The sequence below is a fragment of the Drosophila busckii genome, chromosome 3R (genome assembly GCF_011750605.1).
Source record: "Drosophila busckii strain San Diego stock center, stock number 13000-0081.31 chromosome 3R, ASM1175060v1, whole genome shotgun sequence".
Taxonomy (NCBI): Eukaryota; Metazoa; Arthropoda; class Insecta; order Diptera; family Drosophilidae; genus Drosophila; species Drosophila busckii.
The window spans coordinates 4,936,025-4,961,961 of record NC_046607.1 but is presented as its reverse complement, the minus strand read 5'-3'; the positions used below and the strand labels follow the sequence as shown (position 1 = coordinate 4,961,961).

General features: G+C 40.5%; 2 protein-coding genes across 2 annotated transcripts; both read right to left on the bottom strand.

Annotated features, from left to right (window-relative positions):
* Positions 1-22,867, bottom strand: LOC108604277. The gene is made up of 3 exons (XM_017993679.1): positions 22,660-22,867; positions 21,202-21,751; positions 1-1,468 (listed from the first exon to the last, which is right to left on the bottom strand). Exons 2-3 carry the CDS (start codon positions 21,476-21,478, stop codon positions 486-488), a joined length of 1,260 nt encoding a protein of 419 aa, XP_017849168.1. The 5' UTR covers positions 21,479-21,751; positions 22,660-22,867; the 3' UTR covers positions 1-485.
* A 359-nt stretch (positions 22,868-23,226) lies between these two features.
* On the bottom strand, positions 23,227-25,686 carry LOC108601451 (the record flags this gene model as incomplete). The annotated part of the gene is made up of 3 exons (XM_017989349.1): positions 23,227-24,073; positions 24,131-24,205; positions 24,267-25,686. Coding segments are annotated over 3 exons (2,112 nt in total), but the record flags the coding sequence as incomplete, so codon positions are not given.
* Positions 25,687-25,937: the final 251 nt, after the last annotated feature.

The window sequence follows — 25,937 nt, the reverse complement described above, 5'->3', positions numbered from 1 at the left end:
TGCAATTGTGCCGTTTCAGGCAAGACATTTTATTGTATGTAATTTGTATGTGTAGATTTATAATGTATTTACTAAGCAGTATAATCTCTGTAATGCTAAGCTATGGCTATAAATATCATAATTTTAGTAGTTACTGTTACTATAAGTATACGAGTACTAGGCGTTTAGCTTTAATTGAATATTGTTCGTTACTTGATTGTTGCGATTTTTGTAAAATCCATAAAATTCAATTCATTTCCTATTCTCTGTGATTTTACATGACTAGTTCGCCGCTCTCTAGACTAACTTAACTAAACTAAACTAAACGTTAACACTTAGCGACTCGTATCTAAATGTGCGTCTCAGTTTCGATGGCATGCCCGGGAATGTGCTCAACTTGTTGCTGCTGCTGCACGCACGCTGCACGTCTCTGCGGTGTAGCGTCGTTAGCTTGTGCTAGTTGTAATACTTTAAGTTTAATTTGTGACACATTGAAATGCAGCCAACTATAGCTCAGTCGTGATTTCGTCCTGCGGTCGAAAGCCCAGCTTGTAGAACTCGTCCTCCAGCCACAGCGAGCTGGCGTTGAGATCCGATATGAGATTGCCGCTCTTCAGCGTGTTGAAGCTGCTGCCGAACGGATCTGAGGCACGTGGCTCCTCGAATTCATGCAGACTGATGAGCGAGCCAAACAGATGCAACTTCTGCTGCGCCGAGGCGTTGCTATTGCGATCTCCTGGCAGCAGATCCACGCCCAGTTGATTGCTGGTCGTGTGCGTTGTCTGCTGCTGCCTAAAGATGCTATGGCCAGCATGCTTCTTGGCGGGCGCGGCGTAGATCACCTCCTGGCCAGCGCCGCCACTGTTGGCCTGGAAAAAGTCTATGAGCTGGCCAACCTGCGGCTTGTAGCGCTCCAGCGCCTGCTCCGACCAAGCATACAAACGCGGCCAGTCATGCGGCGGCGTAGGTATCAGCTCGATGGGTCTGTTCAGCAGTATCAGCAGCTTGGCCAGATCACGCACTATGGGACGATACGAATTGGCAGCTGCCACTTCGCCAGACAGATAGAGCTTACGTATTTGCCGGCGTGTGTCATTCAACATGGCCAGAAAGTACTCCGCATTGGGGCGCATCTCGTTCAGCTGACGCATAAAGTCCGCACGGTCCAGCGTACTCTCGTTGATGAGCTTCTGCTTGACAGACTTGCGCCGACGCTTGCGGCGCACCAGCAGCACGGCCACCGCTAAGAGCGACAGACAGACCAGAAAGCCACCTAGCAGACCCGCCAGCGCCGCCATCAAAGGACCCGAGTAGCCAGTGGGCACGCACACGCGACCCATAAACTCTGTATGCGCTGACCATTGATCCAGGTAGCCGGTGGGGCATTGTTCGACGCATTGGCGTGTGTCTGTCACCAAGTACAGTGGACACTTGATGCAGCCAGCCTTGTTGCAGCGCAGACAATGCGAGCTGGTGGTGACGGGACAGCCTGTAAAGAGAGCACAACAAATAGTTGAAAATTGGGTTAGTTTGAGTTTGAGAGGTGGAAGGTCTGTGTTCAATCAGCATAATTGCTGCTCATTTGCATAGCAAGCACACACAAGTCACAGCGCTCCCACAGACAATTCTAAAGCATTAATGGGCACAAATTAAGTCATCGCTGGCCAGCTAATTACACTGTCAAACACAAAAGCTGAAAAATGAAAAATGACAAACACACGAGTTTGTCAAACTTCTAGCTGAGTGCGTCGAATGTTTTTCTAGCATTCAAATTCAAGGTAAAACCAACACGACAATTGTTTGAACTTAAGCAGCAGCAACAACATTAACATATGAAGTGTTGGCTAAACAAAGAGCTATGCTGCGACATATTCTAGGAAGTCAGGGCGTCCACGTCCACTGGGAAAGTTCAACAACAACTATGTAGAGAGCCAGCCCCAAAGTGTTGTCGCTCGACATCAAAGCTTTTTTTCGGAGTCGCATTGACAACTGCAAAGCATGACGACGACAACAACGCAATGAGACTCCCAAGCAGCAATGCCACAAGACTTGTCGGTGCGGTGGTGTTGTCGTTGTCCGATCAGCAGCTGGCCCATTTATCTTGAGCTAAAGTTGTTGTCTCGACAGTGTCTCTGCTTGCTTTGCTTTACTTTGTTTGTCTGTGTGTGTGTGTGTGTCTGCAGGCATTGCACCACGTACACTACCATTGATTGCCATGCTGCTCAGGTGCCTGTGCCTGTGCCTTAGTCTGAGCTGAGCATCGTTCTCATCAATGGCATTAACTTGTTTAAGCGCTAATCAGACGCAACCCCCGAAGCAGCAGCCGCAGCAGCAGCAGCAACAGTCGGCAGTCCTCTCTCATAGCCTTGGCCAATTCCCATGCAAGAGCTGCTGCGGATAATCAGTCGCAATCACAGCTCGTAATTGATATTGTTTTTGCCCACAAACGTGTAGCCAACTCCCAAATGGGGAGGCGAACAGTTGATCAACGATAATTGCTTATTAAATGCAACATTGGCCCCTGCTGTCAATGTCGAACTCCTTGGGCTGCAAATTATAGTGCGCTGCATTTGCATTGATATATATAATGCATATCGGTAGATAACTGTTTTGATTTTATAATGGCATACTTAAGCAGCTGGCAACATCTCTATAACAATTTTGAATGCTCATAAAGCAATTTATATTTATTTGCTGGCCATAAAAACGCCAGCTAATCACTTTAACTATATAAACAAACCTAAGCACAAAGCAGACAGACAACACACAAATTAACATAAATAACAAAAATTATTGAAACTTTCTATCTGCTGTGGCTGCTGCTGCTGACTCAGAGAATCTGAATCTGAGTCCCTCATGGGCTTTTAGCAAGTAAATTAACGCTTATACCATAAGCATGTGCATTTTTTGGTATTTACTTTTTTATTATCTAGGCAGCAACAAAAACAACAACAACAGCTTTGACTTTCACTCAAAAACAAATATAAAAAAGCAAAAACAACAGCAATTATAATAAAAAGTTTATCGCTCAATCGCCAAAACGTTGGGTTAGGCGTTAATTTTATGGCGCAGCAAATGAAACACGCATGGATGCTGCTGCTCATAGTTCTATAAAGTATCTATATATATGTAGGCTATATATGCTTGATTGTTATAGATAATTGAACTGGTTAGAGTGGGGCAGGCGAAGCTGAAGCTACAAGGTCGTCTCATGTCAATGAGTCGCGCATTGAAATTGAAAATTGGATATCGAATAAAATCAGTGCCATGTAGTGAACAATGCTCGGCTACTGTCTATGGCGCTTGGTGGGGGGTGCGTCTGTTTGCGGGGCGTGGCACTTACGCGCACTGTTTGTCAATTAGGCATTCACTAAGTTTCAACCAAATGTTTTAAACAAATTCAAAGCGTTTTTGTAGCGTGCGGGGGCGTTGCCAAATTGTTATTGCCACAGTGTGCTTCATAATTTAACGGCCAAATGCTTTGAACTCGTCGCAACGTGTTTAGCTTAGCTCTGCCAGCTCTGCAAATATCAACAATTTGTACTCGTTTCTTGCCTTTTGTGTATTTTTTCCCGTTTAGCTGCGTTGCTTTTGTTTTTCTTGTTGTTGTTGTTGTTGCTGCTGCTGCTGACTGCTTGACTTTCTTCGCAGGGCAAGCGACTAAAAAATGAAAAAACTTTTACTCAACTCAGCGCCAGGAAGACAGGAATCCAAATTGTGCCATGCACAAGCGACGTTTATTAAAATAACGGTACTTAAGTACGCCCTAAGCACAACATGCAAACATGCAATTGGGCGTTTATAACAAAAAAGAAATGAAATTGGCGCCCATAACAACAACAGCAACAATGCAGATCAGAGCAAAGCTGGAGTAAAGAACTTTGGTAACGATCATGTGACAGTATGACTGAAAAGTATGTTCTCCACTTGGTAAAGTTCAAAACGAGTGTTCATATTAAATACTTTAATTTGATCGTTAATGTAGTCGTTATAATCCAAACAGTTAATTTTTCTTTTTCACATTTGTAAATGTTAACGGTAATAATATTGAAACAGATATAAAGCTATAATTTCTATATAAAAATCGAATGCAAATTATTGAATTATCTTTGGCATAACATAAATGTTCATACTAGCGACTTTTCAGCTTATGTAGTTCAACTTTCTTTCATCAGCAGCTGTTTACTTTTCTTAACACACCCACTGTGTTGTCTTTTCTTTTTGTTTTTGCCCCAAGCCCAAAAGTTCGTGAACTCTATAAATTTAATAAATTTAAAGTTATACGCGCCTATACATAAATTATATATTGTCAAGAGTTCGAATTGCTGGGGCTTGGCTGTTGCTTTATTGTATTCCTTAATTTTAATTGTCAATATTTTTTTAATATTTGCTGCAGTTGCAAGCGACAATTTATTATAAAAATTACTTCTTTTTTTGCAGACTGAAGTGTCAGACATTCATTATATATAAATAAGTAGTTCTATACAAATTGTTGTTGTTGTCTTATGATAAATTGCTGCTTGAGCTGCTGTTGCTGCTAAAACCAAAACTCAAGCCCAAACAACAAAAAAATTCATTTAAAATTTGTCGATTTTTCAAACATCCGTTTGTTTTGTCATTATTGTCACGATTTTGTAGCTGGACAGGCCCAGACATAACAACAGTCCACAGAATATGATAAATTTGCACAGCATTTTGTATTCGGAGTTTTTGTTATTGTTATTGTGCCAAAATGTAATTAAAATGCAGCTGACAAAATAAGAAGAATTACTTAATTTTGTGTATTCGATACATAAATTCTAATCAATCTAAACAGCTAACAAAGTATTGTTAATCAAGCTGTTGCAAGCGCGGCTTGGCGACAGTTGTAACTTGTTTAGCGAGTTGCCAACATGTTTGCCAGCTATAAAAATCAAATTTACAACTGCAGCTGTCAGCTGTTGTTGCTGTTGTTGTTGCTGTTGCTTTTGTTGCTTGTTAATTTACTGCTGAGTGCGCATGCGTTGCCCCATTGCTTCAACTTAGGCTCTATAATTGCTGGCGTAGCTGGCGAATAACTTGACATTAATGCATGTTGAGTTTAATTGTTGCAGCAGTTCCTTGTGGTCGGCCGATCGATCGCTCCGTTGTTGTTGCAAGGCCCACACACAAGCAGAGCGACACACACTGAGGAAATTGTTTAAACAATGTCACAATTGTTGCCAATTGACTTTGGCGCAAGAGCGTGACGTTCTCGTCCCACTGTCATTTGCATAATTTGTCGATAGGCCGCGCCAACGATATCGCAGTTATATATATATAGATATAGAACAAGTAAATCAATTGCAAATTACAGAGCAGGGCGACAACGACTTTGCCATTGAATTTTGTTGGCAATTACAACAATTGACAGCAAAGCTATAACAATATTTAAATAAATGAGCAATGATAAGCCAGCACAGTGGTGCAAAAAGTCAGATTACGACACATTAAAGTTGCTTAAGCTGTAAAATAGTTCAACGCATTTATCTTGAGCTTCATTAGGCTGGAATTTTGCGCTAAGCAAGTTCCAATTAGCCCAAAGAGCGACTTAAGCTTAAGCCACAAGCTGATTAGCATGACGAAATGTCGTACAAAAAAAAAATAAAAACAGAAAAAAGAAAAACAACAACATGCCCCCCTGGGGCGAGTGGGTGAACGGCAAACAGGCAACGGGCTATGGACAAACGGCAACGGCAACTGCTGTGGCCTGAAATGGTTAAAGCCAAAAGTTCAAATGCTTTGGCGGTTACATCAAATGAAGTCATTGCTGCAGGCAATAGTAACATGACTCTCTCTCGCTCTCTCTTTCGCTCGCGCTCTCGCTCTCTCACTCTGTTGAAAACAAATACTTGGCGTTGCAAAAAATGCGACAAAATCTGCACACGCGCTAAGCTAAGCGAACCGGTTCAGCTTGTGAGACGCTTGTGAGTGGCTGCGCGAACTTGCGCAATGTGGCATGCAACAAACGGTTGCAAATGCTTGTGGCCAGCAAATTGTTTGGCTAAATGCAATTGCACGCAATACAAAAAAAAATAAAAAAAAAACCAAAAGTGTGACGATAATTTTGCTGTCCGGTTTTATCAATTAATTTGAATTTATTCAGTGCGGCAGGCGTTTGCTTAATGGCCGAAAAAATGTGCGCTTGGCCTTCAACACACACACACACTCACACACACACATGTAGATACATTTGTATCTAATGGTAATTGACGCTTGGGGCGAAAGTAGTTTGCTGATAATGCCACAAAGAGACGCTCGCGTCCAATAGCCAAATAATTGCGCACAAATAACAAAAGAGCAAGTTAACAATTGCAGCAAACTTTCAATGCAAACATACGAATTGATCGATGGCATTAAAGCCCAAACAGTAGTCAACAGTAGTAGCTGCTGTGGCAGCAACCAGATGAGCAACGTCATGGTACGAAGTTCGCCCTGCCACACACACAACACACAACTTTCTTTTTGAGGTCAGTCCAATGTGTGGCGGCGGCTCATTAAAGATATTCGTGGCTTGCAGCAGCAACAGCAGCGGCTGACAGGCGCAGTAATTAAATTTTAAGCAAATGATAAGCGTGGGCCTAAGCCAGATCCAACAACAACATACTGTAACAAATGCGTAGAAAGCTGTTGCTTTTTATTTTTTGGGGCAGGCAACGGTTGCAGACTGACAACGGCTGTGGCAGTGTCAATAATGCGCCAAGCGACAGCGACAACATGTCACACAAATCAAATCAAATGCAACTAAAGCAAGGCTGTCAGACTGTTGCATGCAGCAGCAGTAGCAGCAGCAGCAAGTACTTGACCGAATTCTATAGCAACACACACAACAGCAGCAGCAGCAACTGCATAAGTGTGTGTGTGTGTGTGTGTGTTTGCATAATTATGCCCAGTTGACTGTCAGACTGACTGCAACTGCAACTTGATGCCAAAGTCTTTCGAAAACAAATATTTGCAAATTGCTGCTGCCGCTGGCAACAATTTAATCAAAATGCCAAAAGCCAAACGGCGCAGTACACATGTTTATTTAAAGTTTGTTTGATTTGCACAACTTTTAATTGTTTAAAGACTTGGCAACACTTGGGCTAGTCTGCGAGCTTAGCCCGCATATATTCACACATGTCAAACAGCTGAAAAAAAAATAGAAGAAAAATATTCGTTGTCATGGCTAAAGTAAAATTGATAATAATCTGCCATAAAGCATAGAAACAACATTTACAACAACGCAGCGGCAGCGGCAGCAGCAGCAGCAGCAGTAATGCTGCAACACGACGACGACAGCAGCAACAGCAACAGCAACAATGTCGCCACAGACTGTTGCTGCTGCTGCAGCGTCAACTGGATCGTGCTGCTCAAGCCAGAAATATGTTTAAAATCGTGCACCCAAAAATACACACACACACACACATGCATATGTGGATATGTGTGTGTGTGTCTTGGCTTCCTTGAAAGGTGTGCTTGAACAATTAATTTTGCTTTTTCGGCAAAGCATATGGAACTGTCTACGATTATGGAACTGCGGAACTGCAGTTAGCTTCGAGTCTGGCCTGGGATTTTGTCATGCCAGTGAGCGAGAGAATGCGGGCAACGACCAGGTCCAGCTCCAGCTTCAGTCTGTGTGTGTTTATTTATTTATGGCTGCCATGATAATAATGGCCATGATGAGCTCAAGCTGCAGCCTGCATTGTCCATTTTAAGCTAGATTCTAAGCGCAGGCTTTGGAAAGTTGTGTTCGCGGATTTTCCGCGGAAAAAAGAGAAAAACGAGCAATTTGATGACGCCAATAAAATGTGTTTAAACGCGAATTGATTGTTGTAGACAGCGCGCAACGTTGTTGCAACATGCCAGAGCCAAAGACCCCACCAGACGCACTAGCTCCACTCCATCCATGTGTGTGTGTGTGTGTGCGTGTGTGTGCTGACATCTAGTGGCTCTTGAGCTGGAAACTTGCAGCCTGAAGTGCAGTCAGACAAACAGCAAAGAGTTCAAAAACACTTGAGAGCAGCAGCAGCCTCCAATAGAGTCTTGAAGATGCATCGACTACTCACACACACACACACTTGAGTGATTTTTGGCAGTTTGAGCTCAAGGTAAAGTCTTTTTCAGCTGCGCTGTCTGCTTTGTTTGCTTTACATGCTGATAATGAAGTCAAAGTGTAGCTTCAACTTTCACGCGCCTGCATTACGAAACTTTCTAGTCTAAACTTATTAATGATGCTGGCTGCCCCAATGCGTAGCAAATCATATGCATTTACTTATATATTGACTATATATTATTGCTCTATTGTTTTTGGGTCAACGCTGCTTGCTGGGCGTGTCTACACTATGTGCATAAACTATTGTTACAGAAACGCTTTGCGAATGCCATTAGCTCTCAGTGCCTGACTGTAAATCGAAACACCTACGCGCAACAGCAACAACAACAACACACTTGTCTGGCAAGCACAAAAGCTAAATGTTTGAGCATATGTAATTGCAACTCGCTGCAGTTGCACTTTGAACGTTGCTTTTAATTACCCGAAAATAAAAACAACAAAATATAAAAATAAAATGTTAACAGACCAACAACAACAACAAAATGCCTGTAAAGAACCAGTGCATACGAAAATGTTTAAGTACCAAAAACAACAACAACAACAACTGCAGTTGCAACGGCCTTTCAAAGTGAACGGCCCACGAAGAAAAAAGTATTACAATACTTGTGCGCACCGTGAGAACAGTGGGGCAAAAGCTTTAAGCATTACAAAATATTAAATAATATAAATTTGCTAAATATATTAAATATATGCTATTGTATACTACTGCCAAATTTAACTACTAACTGCACATAATTTTAATGTTTAAATTTAGTGCTGTTTGCTTTCTGTATTTAACTTCTGCATTCTTTTCGCTACAGCATTGTGCAACTTTCAATTCCACTGTGCACTGTGCACCGCATGCAATATATTTATTGCTCTACTAGCCCCATTTCGCCCACCCACTCGCCTCATGCTTGGCGCATGCGTCGCCGCAGAGCGGAAGTTGACCACGAATCGCAGCAGCAGAGGCAGCGGCAACTACAACTACAAATAATAATTGCAATCAGCTGAGTCCGTAAATGCACAAAATTTACAATTTTACTTGATTTATTAACTCGGCGCTGGCGTCGCTTGGCGTTGCGTTTTAAATGTGCAACGTAGCGGCAATCAAAAGCTGCTTAAATCAACAAAAATTAGCGCAGGGCCAGTTGAGCCAAGTGCTGGGAAGGGGTAGGGGCTAGAGGGAAATTTGTCTGCAGCCTAAAGTGGTGGGCAGCAGCAATTGTCACTGTCAAAATACGAATTTGTGCAGAGATTTGTCTAGGGGGGAAGCGAACTGTCACTCAATGACATTTTACGATAGACATAATAATACATTTTCATAAATGTAACATTTTAATTTTGGTAAACCGAACGAGCAAGATTATGAAATATCCGGCGGCGCTTGGAAGAGACGCCAAACTTTTAAGATTCGTGGGTTTGATAAGCTGGCAAGTTTTTCAGAAAAAAAACCTGCGCAGCGAGCGCTTTCAACACACATAAAGACAGAAAAAGCAATAACAAAATTTTCTTTTTGGAGCTGCATTTGGCAATGCAATTCCGGCGAAATGCTTTACCAAAAGTGCAAGCGAACAAATGCATATGAATTCATAAGAAAGTTTGCTAACATGAACTAAAAATGAGCGTGTATTAGATGCTCTTGCTAACGATTAAATCTTAAGCATAGCTTAAAGGCACAGTTTAGATTTGTAGTTCAATTGTTCTAGCTTGGAGCTGTGAGCTGTTTAGTTCATTAAGTGAACATGCATTGCTCATTAGGCTCAGCAGTTAATCGATCTAGCTATAAAGCTAAAGTTAAAGCTAAGTCAATCTAATATTTTGCAATCAAGGAACGATATATTATCGAGCTATGAGTTCAATGAGCAATATGCTTGTTCATGAACTAATTCAAAAGAAAAGCTGTAACTGAATTTAGTTCACATTTGTCTGCATAACTTCATTTGGCTTAAATCAAATCTACTTCACGCCTGATTAGAGTATTCGTTAGCTTACCTTAACCCCAACTCTATTTGCCACTGTCTGTGTCTGCTGTTGAGGTTTATGGACACTTTTGACATGACTGACACATGTTTTGGTTTTAGTTTTGGACCTGGGCTTTGTGGATTTGGGTTTTGGTTAACTTCATTTGAATATGCTTTTGGCACTTGGCTCATAAAAAGTGCCTCAGCTGCAGCAGCTTTATGGCTACTTGAGAGCTCACCCATGCATACAAGTAGACAGTCAGTCCTACAGTTGTTGTCTTACCTGGTAGCGAGATCAAAGTACCTTTAGTTTATAGGCTGAGTTAAAAAAAAATTGCAAAGGCCAAAAAGCGATTTCGCCTTCAACTTATTTCTGCTGCTGATCAGCAGTCTGGGCAATTGGCCGCTTGACACCCACATACAGTTATCTACGCTTAATTAATTGAGTTCAACAAGTTGAAGAAATAATCAAAATCAATTTAAAATATAAAAGTCACATTGGCCCGTTGGCGCTTTTTGGGGTCAACAGCAAAATGCTGACAATGTCAAAAAGCGTCAAATCATTTGCAAATTGCAAAACAGACTTCGAAAATTGTTATTACATCAAAAGACTGTTGTTGTTGTTGTTGAGCCAATTTAGCACTATTCATTCATAAAAATGTTTATGCTTAAACGTTGCTGCATTTGGCAACTCACGCGGCGCTTAAGTTTTTGTATATTGAAATATTGAGAAAAACGTGCGCAGGCTGCTCAATCAAAAACGCATTACATGAATTTTGATTTTTATATGCTATAAATATAAATAAATATTTCAAATTGCTTGCGCAACTTTTGGCTGCCGCCTCTGGGGCAGACAAACATATTGAACTATCAGGCTACATATGTGTGACTGTGTGTGTGTTTTTTTAATTGTCATTAAGCGCACATTGTGTGACATAATAATTTTAATTACATTTCAGCTTAGAATGAACTTGAACTCGAGTTCAGTTGCCAGTTGATACTTGAGAGAGCGAGAGCGACTGCTCGTAAATAAACAATAAAAAAAAGAATCTAAAAACAAACTAAATACTTTAGTAGTTGGAGCTTTTATTTATGCTAAGCTCAAGCTTTGGCTGCAACTATTTGCATAATAAAAAGTTTATAAAACTTGCTGCTGAGTCAGAGGCTACAATTATAACAAGTTGTAGCTTTAATGATTCATTTGATATTTTAAATGTTTGGTGCTCATTTCTTATGCTGAAAGAGCCGAAACGCTTTTGGCATACAAAATGCCTACAAAGAGCCATCAAATTGTTTAACAAGTTCATTGCCACTCCAAGAGTTTTCTCAGCGTTTTTCCTATACAAACAGTGGATAAAGCTATATGTGTATATATAACTGAAGCTTAGTCATAAGCATCATCACATGCAAAACTGGTTCTCTAATCATTTGCATGACTTTCCCATTGTATAAATAATAAGCACTTTATACTAATTGCAACTTTTTGATTGCAAGGCTATGATATCATTGCGAAATATTCATATATATATATATATATATATATATATCATAGCTTCTAATCTAGTGTAAATTCTTTGCGGCCAGCGAAGCCTAAACAAATTGATTTATGGCAAAAAAAAATATTACAACACTCAATGTAAATTGTTGTTGTTTTTAGAGAGGAAGCAACCGCTGCCGCCACATTCAATGTCAAATGTTGCCAAGAGTTTTTTGTTTAAATTGAATTTCTCTAGTGATTGAGCAAGTTTTTTTTTGTTGTAAGTGGCAAGCAGCAGGGGCGCTGCTTTAATTAAGGCAGTGGCAGCGGCATTTAACGGTTCTCCATTTGCCACTTGATGCTTAAGCAAACATAAATTGTGGCGTATTTATAAGATAAAAGTCAAGATCGCGCGATTAGCAATTGGTTGGCTGGCTGGCAGGCTGGCTGCGGCTAAAAACTGGCGCAATTATGGCAAGTGGCAACAGGCAAGCAGCTAAATTGAAATGTAGTTGGCCAAAAGCGGCTTTTTCAAGAACCGGCCAAGCCAAAATTAACGCGCTGTCTGCAACTGTTGCTAAAGCTTGTCTAACTAGCCACTGCGACTTAAATATGATAATGTGTTAGCATTAATCAGCAGAAACTAAGAGCAGCCGCTTATGCTAATTAAAAAGAGCAACAGCAGCAGCTTTCTTTTAAAACTTAAACAATGCGCTAAATGTTTGGCATATTAAATTCACACACAATTAAATAAAACACTTCTGCGTGTGTGTGTGTGTGTGTGTGTGTGTGTGTGTTGCTGCAACTTGACTCCACAACTTGCTGCTACGTGCAACAAAAACAATTGCACGCCCAACTGTTTGTTTATTTATTTCGCCTCTAGACACGCTGCTCTTATTTAATGAGAATTTCATTTGCATTTCAACTTATTCTTTGATAGTTAAATGCATTTAATTTTAGTTGAGTTATTGTCTGCGTCGCTGCGCCTCAAGCGGAAATGCTGAGCGTCTGCGCAGCGGCACGTCTGAGCTTAAAAAAAACTTCCGCCGCGGCACAAACTTGAGCTTAAGCGACAAAGTTTATTTAAGCCTAATGTGCTTTAATTGATACGCAGCGCCCTCAGCATTTTCCCAAGCGTTTGTTTCTTATTTGTTCGTCGATAAAGTCGCATTTGCTTAGCTTAGAAATAAATTCTGGTTGACTCTCTTGAGAAGCTTGACTTCTTCTTCTACGCTGAGAACCAGTTTTGGTCGACAAACTTGTTTCTTTTTTTTTTGGCCAAAAGCCACAAGCGCTTGGCAAAGAAGTCAAGTTGGGGCTTTTAAAACGCCGCCGAAAACTTGCAGCTGTCTGTCTGGCAGCCATATGAAGCCATAAAGAAATTGGCCACAACAACAACAAATACAAAAAAAAATACAACAAAAAAATGTTAAGCAGCGCACATTGTTTTAATGAAACTTTATGCGGGGCATACAAACAAATCAAGAGCGCAGATGCGCTGCGCTTTGGCCAAATTAGTTGCGAGTTCATGTTAAATTAATTTACAAAAGCAGCAAACATTGCGAACTAAAATGCAGTGAGGAGCAGCAGCGGGGCTGTTGACTCTTGAACTGCCAGCCCAAGTACCGCAAGCTGCTGCTGCAGAGATCGGCGATAAAATCGAGAAGTAGCAACTCCGCCAACTCCTGCAGCAGAACAATGCTGCACGCCTGTTGTTGCAGCAGCAGCAGCAGAAGCAGCAAAAGAGCATTGACATCATGATGAGGATGCTGCTAAGCTAAGCTGCTGTCACTGCAAAGAAAGTTTGACTGCCTGCCTTTGGTCTATGCTGCAAGCTTAAGACTGTGCAACATGCTGGCTGGAGTGTCGTGTCGTGTCGTGTCGTGAGTGGCAGCCACTGACTAAGCGACTGACGAACTGCTAACATAGAACAAACTGCCGGCTTGCAATCAAACTGAGAAACTCGCTACAGCTACAACTGTAAGTTGAAGTTTGTCTGTCTGTCTGTCTGTCTGTCTGTCCGACTGTCTATTCGACTGTTGGTAAAGTCGTGACACTGAACAAATGTCAGCACTTGCGGGCGTTGCGCATGTTTTTGAGCTGGCAAGCGGCTTTGACTTTGAGCTTGAGGCCACTGAGCTAGGCAACCAATCAATTAACTAGGCCAACAGTTGCGAAATTTGATATGGCTATGAGTGCGCCTAATGTGACTTATGTTGCCGACAGACTCAGAACTAACGGCATATTGAAGAAAAATGCATTCTATTAGTTTAACTTAGACACGCCCACGTCGCCCGCACATGGCCAAGAGTGGTCAAGCTCCGCTGGAGTTATTAAAACACATATCGAACGACTTCATGGCCAGCATACAAAAGACCCAATAAGCAAATGAATGTCAACGCACCGAAAATAAACACAAAAAATAATAAAAGTGTCATTGCCATTGTGTGGCAGCCACAAGAGCAAAAGTTGCTGCTGCTTCTTCTTTATTCAGTTCGATTATTTGCGGTCTCTTTAACTTTCGCATAGCGTTAAATGAGTTTTCGTTCATCTTTTATGCGCTTTAACCTCAGGAATGTCGGCAAATTTGTTATTAAGCTCAAGCATTATAGATGATAAATGTTTTATCATTTCCAAACTATATTTAGTTCACAGCAATAACATTAAATTGAGCGATTTATGGCGCTAAGCAACATTTAAGACAAGAACACGACATGGGCAGCAGCATGTCCATTCGCACCTTGCCACAAGAACAAAACTGTAAATGACAAACATATATCAAATCGAGAAAGCTGCGTAGACCGAACAGCGTTACACACTTTTAATGATATTTCATTGTAGATCTCTCGACTGAGCCAGCAGCAGCAACAACTACACACACGTGTGTGTGTGTGTGTGTGTGTAGCTGTGTGTGTGTGGCGATTGAACATGCTGCGGACAAGCGTTGCGCACGACTAGATATTGGAGTATCTTCAACATGCAGCTCATAGCTATACACACACATTAAATTATCTATTAAATAGACAGTGGGTAGCTCAAACAGTTTGGCAGCTATAGCTGTTCTAATATAAACTTTATATTAATAAATTTATATGTAGCCGATCTAACAATTGTTGGAGTTAACTTTGCTGACTACTTAGACTAATTGATAAGACTATGAATAGTTGAATTTTGTGATTATTCTAAATTTGAATCCAGTCAACTTTATATAAATCTTGATGTGAAAACTTACTAACTCACTACTGAGACTTTTAATCTGAACTTACAAAGAAGAAGCACGACGCAACTCCAGAACAGCTACTGGAGGAGTGTCCAGCGCTTTTCAGAGTAAGACTTATCCAGTTGGGGACCCACACCCTAGACACTAATAAGATAAGAAACTGGAAACAAATTTTGGCATTTCTGCACAAAATAGGACTGGTCAAGGAACTTTAAACTATAGATCTTTTAGGTCGCAGCGCACATTTACTCCAATTAATAATAATTATAATACAAAGCAGAAACTACAGCGTTGGCCAAATAACTATTATACATTTGCCTAACTTACTCACTAATTAAAGTGAACTACTTTATATATAAAGCTTACAATATATTTTCCATAGCTTATAGCTATTTGTTGCTGTTCTTCATTATTTCTTGAGCCACCCTCGCCTGTTGGCTTTGCTTATGCCTTTGCCTTTGCTTTCTATTTATTAGGTTTGCATGTGTTCTGTAGCGGCTTTTGGCCTGGTCTGGGTCTGGCTCTCTTGCCAGGTACTGTGGGCTGGTTTCTATTTCTAAAGCATGTTGCCGCGGCTAATTAGGTTGTAACTTTTAAATGTGAACACACATTTTGTCGAAAAGAAAAATCTATAAAAATGAAATGCTCGTTTTAACACTTTTGTGTGGTTCAAGAGGTGCGGGTGAGTGGGTGTCTGTCTGTCTGTCTGTCTGTCAGAATTTATGCATCATATCGAATTGTAATTGGGTGAAAGTTTCCACTTGAGATTTATGCGTGGCTATAGAATTTTAGACGCTTATTGTTTTGAGTATTTTGGCAAAGTGTGTGTTAATTATATGCCCGCGAGTGTGGGACTGGGACTCGGACTCGAACTCGGACTGTGACTGAAGATGTTTAAGCGTGTTTAGCTTTTAGCATTTTGGCCCTTGGCAGACTAAACTATAATTTGCGTCAGACTCAGTGTCAGTTGTTGCTGCATCATTAGCTAATTGAGCGTTGGCCCTGGCTCCATGGCAGACACAGCATATGTATAAATTATACAAAACTATATTTCATAAATAACATTTGATTATGGCCTGTCTACAGACAAGTGAGCAAAAAAAAACAACAACAAAAAACTCAAAAACAATAAAATGTTTATTTTGAAAGAAAAAAGACATCGGAGACGTGTGTGGAGAGGTTCGTTCACCTGCTTAGCTTAGCTTTAATCGTATGCAAACAAGCAAGAAATGCGAGGGGTGGGGTGTGCCGTTAGATAGGCGTCGATAACGGTAACTGCATAAATATCAAACGCAGCTGAAATATGACAAAACACATTATATAGGAAAATAGGCAACGCCTAAGATTCTATAAAAAATCAATAGCATGTCAATAATTTTCAATCAATTGAGATGCTGGTTGGCTGGCTGGGCACAGTGGGGCGAGATTAACATAATATTATAGTTAAGCCTAGAGATCGTAGATAAAGATTAAGGTGTTGAGAACATGAAAAAGCGCTTCAAAAAAGAAAAGCTCAAATATTTCAGTTAAAGAGCCATAATAATAAAATGTAACAATTTAATGTGCCACACTTTGAGGCATTGACAACTTAAAAGCTCCAAGCGCACAAATTAAAGCAAAAAGAAATGTCGCCACACTTAATTGTGTGTTGGGCAATGTTTAAACGAAATAAACGCACACACAAACATACAATTTTTATAGTCAAAATATTTGTGGAATTTATAAAAGTTGCGACAAGCACTAAGCAGCTTAGTTGCATTTGTTTAAACAACAAATATTTGTGTGAAAAATTTGCTGTTGTAATTCCGGTAGCCGATAATATACAAATGAATGGATGCGCAACAGCTGCCACATGTGGCAAGCTCTCACATTCGTAGTCGATCGCTTAACAAAAGCAGCAATTTTCATTAAATTGCCATAAATTAAGCGTCAACGTGGCTGTGGCTGAGGCTGCTTAACTTTTGCATTAGCCAAGGTGAGTCTGGACTGCCAACAATGCAAATTAACTGCAATGAAAATGCAAATTTTCTATAGTAGTAGTAGTTAGTAGTTGCTGCTGTTGTTGTTGTTGTTTTGATTCATTGTTGCGCCTGCTGGCGAGTTTTGCGTAATTTATAAAGCTGCTCAAAACAGCTTAAAGCTGACGAATTGATTGAACGCTTGCAGGTCTAGGCACGGGGCCAACATTTAATTTTTATATGCACTTGTATGTTTATGTGTCTGTGTGTGTGTGTGTGTAGTATAATTGACTGTTTATTGGCTATGTCGTTGTCGGCTTTTGGCTTTTTGATCATTTATCGTTGATGCTCAAGCAGCAAGCACTGCGCATTTAGTAGTGGGAGTTTTGTTTTTTTTTCTGTTTTTTGATCGCTCTCAGCCCAAAGGTGTTGCCATGACAAATTGTGCAGCAGGCGCGGAAGCAATTTGCAGCTGCAACAACAGTCAAACTTTGATTTCCGCATGGGCTGCAGCAACAACAACAACAACAACTATAATCAATAAAAAGAATTATCAACTTGAAAGTTAAGCAAGCAGGCAAAGAAAAAAGAAAGCATACAAAATTTCTAGGTCAGCATTTATTTATTTATGCAACATGCCCCCGCTGCATGCTGCACTGAGCGCTTGCGGTTTAGAGTTCAAATGTCAGCAGCACACACATACACACACACACACACATGTGTATAACAGATGTATGCTAAAGAGAGCGGGAGAGGAGAATGTTACTCACATGCTGAGCTGAAACATCTGGAGCTGAAACTAATGTCTGTGATTTCTATTTCAATTAAGCACTGCCTGGCTCTGCAGTCAATCAGTCAACTCGTCATGCACTCAATGCATCACACCCAGACATAATGAGCAAACAATGCAACAAGCTGCAGCAGCTGCATTTGCTTTTCTTCATTCATTCTGATTTCATTTTTTTTTTGAAGTTCTATAGCCCGCATATGCAAAGCCCAATGCTTACTCAAATTTATAGCTTTGGCTTTTTGTTTTGTTTCGAAAATATGACACAATAATTTCATTTCATATTACTTTTTAGTGAAAAACACCCACGCTGCCACACAATATAATTGCTTGTGTCATGAAATTCTTTTTTGTTGCGCTTTAAGCTTTTGCTTAACATTCACTTTTCTTTTTGTTAATTTGGCACTTTCTTTCTAACTTTCAAGTGTGTGTTTGTCTTAACGATTTGCTGCCGCCAGTGTGTGGGTGACAACTGCTTGTGGTAGCTGCCACATGTAAATACATTTGCCAGACACCTGTAGTTTTTTATTTGAAAAGCGCTTTTTCGTTGTATTTTCTTTTTATGGAGATTTACGCTGTGCGCTGCACTTTGTCTGCTGCTGGCAACGTAGGTGGTTTCATTTCGTTTGTTGTTGCCTCAAATTGTTGCACTTGTTGGCCATTGTTGGCTGTGTTGTGCGGCATGTGGTTAGCTTGTTCGCCTGTCTTGTCTTGCCACAAGCCGCAGCAACAACACAACGCTAACAACAAACAAACAATGCTATGCGCTTGATAAAAATCTACACAAAATTTGCCTATTTGCTATTTGGTGAGGCGTTTAGAAAGTTCAATACGAATCGAAGACAATAACGCACTAAAGATTATAGAAGAAACGCAAGCAAAATATGTAGAATCGAAGAGTACACAGAGAGAAAAGTAAGCGGCTTTGCTTAATTTTAATCCAGAGATATTGGAAGCTGATTAGAAATTGATTTTATCTTTGTTCTTTTATCCGCAGAGTCTAATATAATGCTTCAGTTTCAAATGGAATATAATTTATATTTTATTACAAAGCATTTCGTAAATTTCAATTAAGGCTGCATCTTTTTTCGCGGTGTATATTTTTGCAATGAATTGTGAAATTAGCGCAGCGAAACGAGAAACTAAGAGTTAGAAATTTTATATGCAAATTTCAAACTCAACTTTGACTCTCACTTTAAAACTGTTTTATGCGTGCTTAATCTCAATCTATCTTTATAATTTAATAGTATTGTTTTCAACAAATATATTTGCAATTTAAACAACAACAACAGTTTCTTTCAAGTTCTAAACACAATAGAGTGCGCATAAATAAATTTATGTTGAGCTCTTGCACAATTTGCAGGCATGTAAAATAAAAACAAATAATTATAGCCCACAACAAACGATCGCTTAAATAAACAGAGCCAAACAAAACGGAAAATATTATTGTGCTTGTTATTGTATTTTTGCAAAAGGTGTAAACAAAATGCAGCAGCAGCAACAGCAACAGATACGATAGACAGACAATGGAAGGCAACAGCAAAGAACGACGAGCGGAGGAGCGGACGAGCTCATGTGGCAGGCAGTGTGTTAAAAACTACCTGTAAGATACGTAGATACAATATGCGTACGACTCTGTAGCAAGGTGCAAGGTGCAAGGTGCATGGATGGTGTGGCATGCCGGCGTGGCGTGTCGAATCGAATGGCATGAAATATGGAAAAACGCCATGAAATGGGCTTTCGTCAAATTAGCGTGCCAGCGTTAACTCTAGTCTCTCTCTCTCTCTCTCTGTCTATCTTTCACCCGTTCTGTTTGTTGCATCCACAGGGATGCGCTGGCACTGTGGGATATTTCGCACATTTGTGCTGCTGTCAGTTCAATGGCGTGCTCGATTTGCTACCTGCAATGCAAACGTTTGCCCAACCTGACTGACTGACTGAGTGTCTTGATTTATTTCAACGACCTTTGCAGCTGTATGTATCTGTTGTTTCTCTTTATCTAGCTAGCCATATATGCAGATTTGCATTGCCTAGTGCTGTTATCTAATGTCTGACTTTGGCACTTGATCTACACCAACTGGGAGACGCTGTCTCTGAGCCTCATAAAATACAGCCAACGTTTAGTTTTTACGATTGTCGGCTGCTCTTTGTTTACCATAGAGACTCACACATAGAGTGTGCAAGCGAGATAGCTATATAGGCTACAAGTTCCAAGTATCTTGGGCAACGTATCTAAATACATCGCTTGCTTTGCTCGCAGAGTTGAAGTGCCACAGAGCTCGCTGCTAAGCCTCCTGCTAAGATTTTTCTCGCCAACATGGCAATTCCTGCGCACTGTACCCACCGAAAAGATATACATATATATATATATATATATATATATATAAAATACTAAAAAAGAAACAGGTCTGGTTTGGTCCAGGGCCAAAGTTTGCGTGCCTTGCAGAAATTTTTATGGCTACTCGGTATCTGTTTGGGCTCCAACTCCAAACTCCAAAAACTGCCTAAAGAGAGCATTTGCCGCTTTTTGGCGCAGGTAGCCCAATCTAAAAGAAAAGACGAAAAATAAAACGCAGAACGTTTAAATAGTTCGAGTGCCAACGTCTGCTGCCGTCTCTAAACTTAGACAATTGGCATTCGGCTTACTCATTTGGCCTGAAACTGAAACTGGCGAGATCGTCGCTCTCCACTGCCAGCTGCCCACAACTGACGAAAGTACTTTCATTTTCACGCTCATAAATGTTCGTCATAAAAATATCAGAAACGCAGCAAGAGACATAAACTTAAGCGTGGCTTAAATGACATTTAAATAAACGAGCAGCAAGAATTGACTGCTGACAAATGTAGAAAGGTAAAAAAGAAGTCCCAAAGTCCCTTTCACTGGCTACAGGAAATTCGCTGCGCAGACTCTGCTCTGACTCTGGACTCTGCCTGTGGCACGTTGCACGAGAGAGTGAGTGTAATAAGAGAGGCAAAACAACAATCATGGCCAGCACACGTCTGTGGCAGTGATTACACTTTAATCTCGTTATAATGACGCAAGAAAATTTAAGCAGCGGATGCGCTGTGGCAGGCAGAAGAGCAGCCAGCAACAGCAACAACAGCAAATGCGTATTGAGCAATAAAGACTTGAAGCTGCGGTTGACATCCTGGTTGCCAGCTGGGCTATCCATCCAACCATCCATCCATCCATCTAGCCAGCCAGCGTTCAATTGAAGGCAATGCGATTGAATTACCATAAGAGCGCCAAAAGGCAAAGGGAGAGATAGGGAGAATGATGTGTGGAGAAACAAAAGCCACAATACAAACAGAAACAGACAAGGCGCAGACAACAAATGCACTTGTTCGTATAATATATTATATTTTTTGTATTTTTTTGAAATATGATGCCAGACCAAGGCGCAGGTCATAAACAAGAGGAAGACAGAACAGACGACAGTGGAGCGACAAAAAGTGTTGTAAGATAAGGTTTAGATAAGCGCGCATACCTGGCACTTGGCTTGAGCTGGAGTTGAAGTGAACACTTCCTCAGTTGTCGGCGGTGTCGGTTCAAAAGCCAAAGGGACGGACATAAGGAATAACCCAAACCCCAAGTGAACAAAATCTAGAGACGCGCTGACATTGATAAGCAGCACTTGAAATAGAAACCCATAAAGTCTAGCGCTGTATCTTTATTCACTCTTTATTTATTTCTTAAATAATATTCAATATTATATCAGCTTACCTGCATTTAGCTGCACGCCCGGCAACACCACCGATGATTCCGACTTGAACGCCAAAATCTCATCCATATCGACATTTAACTTTGATATAGAAGCTCTGCCACTGCTGCTGGTTGGCTTCTCGGCCCCCATGTCCAACGTTGTGGACGCATCCAGTTCCATATCCATCAGTGTATTGGCTTTGAAGAGACCCGCATTGCGATATTCCTTGGCAATAAGTGTGGCGCCCATTGCCGCCCCCAGCAGCATTGGCAATAGCCACAATTGTTTGTGGCACATTTTTACATCGACTCTCTCAATCTCCCTCAGCTAAACATGCAACAATTTGTTATTGTGTTTTTTTTTTCAATTATTTAGTTTAGCGTCAGTATGAGCGTTCGCTTTAATTAAGAGTTGGCAAAAATTTGTTTTTTATATTTAACGAAATTAGTTCAAGTCCCGACAATGACTTGAACAACGACGTAAATTCAATTACGTGTGGGCTTTTAAAAAAAATTATATCATCTCACTTATTCAGGCTTGAGTTGCGTAGTTTTTATTTACGTTTTGGCACTGCAAAGATAATAAATGCAAATACATATACAAATAAAAATTTGGCGATAGTAGCAAAACAAACTAAATTAATTTAAATATTTTACTTTTCACTTTAGCGTTTTAATTTTTTTTTATTGTGTGCATATTTTACAGCAGACTTCTCCAACATATTTTCAACAGCTGCTGCTCAGACTTAAGCGCGGGCGCGTCAGCAATTAATTAAATTTTACATATGGAAATTACTCAATGCGCTAAATTCCATTACAATTTTCCATAGAGTGTTGCGCATGCGCTGAGCAAGAAACGGAAATACGTTTGGATTTCCACAATTGAATGACGCCTCAAAGGAAATCCACAATAAATAAATACAAATAGTATAATACCACGGCAATAAACGGTAAATAAATGGGCTGACTACCTGGCTGCGCACACACACGCACGCCCTTAAAGGGCGACACACACACACACACACACTCATAATTCACATAACACCAGTTAAACTGTCAATGATTAACAATGCGCCGTTAGCGCCGCCGGTCAATATCAATGCAATTTCCATTCGTGCTGCTGCCGGCGGCGGCGGCGGCACACATGTTGATTTGCTGTCTCGCTCACTTTATTGCACTTTCTTAATCTCTTTGTCTTATTAAATGTCGCGTTGTTGGCGAAATTGGGGGCGTAGAGGAAAGAAAACAGCGCTGCGTCTGCGTGGGCTTCTTCTTCTTTGCAAAACAAAAAAAACGGCACCACAAACACAAGCATTAACCAAATGCAAACAAATACACAAGTTGAAAGCTAAGCTGTGTTGTTTATATCCGGCATAAAGAACAATAAAAGCGAGCGCTTAATTTGGCACAAATATTGGTTTATTTGTTTGTTTGTCAATTCTCATATTCATATTAGTCGCTTGTAACTGTATTTCGTACCTTTATTTTGACACTTGATCTGCTTTGCTTAGGGATCTTTTTACACAAATAAAACAAGCATATGATGTATATAACGGTGAAACACACAGCGAGAGCGCAAGATAACGCGTTAAAACAGTTCTCTTAATATTTTACACACGCATTTCGAATTAGCGCATCAATTTTTTCGATGATCTTTTCCGCTCAACCGACAAACGATCCGCGCGCTTCGAACGCAACTTTTAAAATTAACAACAATCTGAGTTGACTTTGTGTTAGGGCTGCCGAATTTAGTAACTGGAAAAAACATCGGCGATGTATCGATATATCGATGTTCCAGCTACTAACTAGTGTGACCAAAAACATACAAACAAGAAAGTACTTTTTTGGACAATATAATAGCGCCACCTCTGGTAAACAGAACGAAACGTAAACAACCCACAGCTGATCGGTCGTTATTTTAATTGATATTGTGTTATCATTAAGTGCGAGTAAGAGGCGAAGTCGAACACTATTAGATGCAAATAATAACAAAAGCGGAATGAGCTCCGCTAAAATTGAAAGCGGTGTGAGTTTATTTTTAAAAAAAGAGTTTAGTAATACATAAAGGTTTAATGTTAACAAAATTAAATACATATTGAAGGTTTAAAAATATTGTAGAACATAACTTTTGAAGCCGGCGATGCTGCATTTTCACTTGCCGTCAAAACTCGAAGTCTAAGAGATTTGAGTTTATTTTAGAAAATATTTTAGTTATACATATACATAATAGCTTAATGTTAGTAAATTTAAATTATTTTGAAAGATAATTCTTCAGCTTAACTTTTATTCTCGTCTTGAAGCCGGCGATGCTGCATTTGCAGTTCAAAGCGCCGATTTGAACGCACTCCACGTATGAGCTCTACATTCTTTGCCTTTGTTGCGGTACGTCCCTTGAACATCTCCATATGACGCTGTTGGCGTGCCTGAACCTTACTCTGTACAGGCTCCGCATCCTTGCTGCTAACAGCTGCTGAATTAAAAACAAATGCCGAGCTGGAAATGTTGCTACTTAAGGGTAACCGTTTTGGCAAAATTGCCTTTGCCATCATGTCTCTAGGATTTGGAAGATTCCCTTGTTGCTCAGATGCTTTCCTGGGTGTTATTGGCACGCTAGATACATCCAATTTCTTCAGAGCGCGTGGTCGGCTTGCTGCTCTTACGTTAGGAGCGGGCAATTTCTTTGCAGATGACTTTGTGATAGATTCGATCCGTTTCTTGACTGATGACTTTACAGCCGACGAAGTTTGCAGCTCCTTGGCGCGTAATTTCTTGCGTTCTACATGCTCAACGAGATTCTCCATTTTAGCAAAATGCTTCTGATGAATCGCTGTAAAGTTGGGCAGCTTGGTAACGGTTTTAAGCTTGGTGGGTGTTGCAACCCTTTGGAAGAATTCTAGAAAAGATATTTGTTTAGGTAAAGTATCACAAATTATGAGTATGCAACTCTTACTAGGTTTTGGAATGCGACTCTCTATAACGCGGCTACAATCTGCTGACAAGGAACGTTTGCGCCTTTGTGTTATATCTGCAAAAATATAAATGTTAATTAAATTTTGCGCACAGCGGGCATTATTTGCAGTACTTACTAGATATATCCAGTCCCTTCCTGTGCTTATTATTAACGGCTATAGTCTCTACTGGGCTGTAAAATGATACAGTATTAGAAACTTTCTCGTTTGAAAGCGATTTGGAACGCCTGCGTCCACGTTCACTGCAATTCAGTAGATCATTGTTGAACTTTTCGTTGGCAGCTGTGGTGTTACCAGAGAATTGAAAGTTAGCACTAGATTTTAACGGAGTTGGAAACTTGAATGGCTTTGAGTTGTCATTAAGATTAATCAGCGTTGTTCGGTTGTTATCCGCGGTAGTTAATACCACTTTAATGGCTTTGTTTTCCAATATAACTGGCACTTTGGGCGCTGGACATTCCATATCTTCAGCATTTAACATTAATGTGTCCATGTATATAACTGAGTTTTCATCTGCATCAAAGGTTCGGTTAAGAACAGTAGGACTATCATCGACTTGCAAGAGTGAAGGCATATCCTGATCGTCCTCGTCTTGCAGTAGTGAAGGCATATCATCATCGTCCTCGATTTCCAATGGGCACAATTCTAATTCAATAGTTGTATTCAACTTTGATTGAGCATCTTGATTAGTTTGTATATTCTGATCTTCCTCGTTTTCCAATGGGCACAAGTGTAAATCAGTTTCAATATTTGTGTGAGCCTTTGACTGCGCATCTTGATTGGATTGCTCAACATTATTTTTTTGTGTACAGGCAACAGCGATATTCGAGTGCGCATCCAGATTAGATTTCTCAATATTCTTTTCCTGTGTGCAAGCGACTGTTGATTTCTCGCGCTCGGGTTGTAGTAGCGAAGGCATATCCTGATCGTCCTCGATTTCCAATGGGCACAAGCCTAGATCAGATTCAATATTGATATCAGCCTTTGACTGCGCATCTTGATTGGATTGCATATCTTGATCGTCCTCGTTTTCCAATAGGCACAAGCTTAAGTCAGTTTTGATATTTGTATCAACCTGCGCATATTGATTGGATTGCGTAATATTCATTTCCTGTGCGCACGCAACTGTAGACTCCTCGTGATTGTCCTGCACGTCATTGTCTTCATCCAGTGAGCACAACTTTATGTTAGTTTTTGCACTGGACTCTACATCCTCATTAACAATCTGATCTACCACTTCCCTCTCAATAGGTTGCGTTGTTACCATTGACTTCGCTTTTTTGCTTTGCTTGCGCTTGGACTTACGGCTGCGCTTTTGTGAATGTCGGCCAACTTCAGCGGCAGACCACTTATGCGCATCATCTTCCTCTTCACGTTCCGCTACGGTGGTGATATTTTGTGCAGCAGCCAATGCACTACTTTTTACTTTGCTAGCCGAGGACATTACATTTCTTTCTATAATATCATCATAGTCTATTGGCGGACGTACGCTCTTACGTGTGCTGCGGCGTGGAGTCTCACAGGCCACAACCGCTTTTGCAGTTGGCGTCTTGGGTACAGGCATCTCAACAGGCAAGTCGTCCAAGGAATCAATTGTCTTTTGACGGGTGCGTGACCGCGTTGATCCTAAAAGTAAACCTTTAAGTAATAATTTATTGACTTGTAACTTAATTGCACACGCTTACTAGAATTGGTATCCATTATGTACAAAATTGTTCAGATATTTTTTCGATGGCGTCTTTATTTTCATTCGTTGCGTTTAAAATGCTAAATGCAAGCGCAATGTTA

Bases quoted from the DNA above. Each gene is read 5' to 3' on its own strand.
- LOC108604277 (XM_017993679.1), bottom strand. From the start codon at position 21,478: ATGTGCCACAAACAATTGTGGCTATTGCCAATGCTGCTGGGGGCGGCA. The intron at 1,469-21,201 runs GTAAGCTGATAT...CTCTCTTTACAG, and splicing joins GGGCGTGCAGCTAAATGCAG to GCTGTCCCGTCACCACCAGC.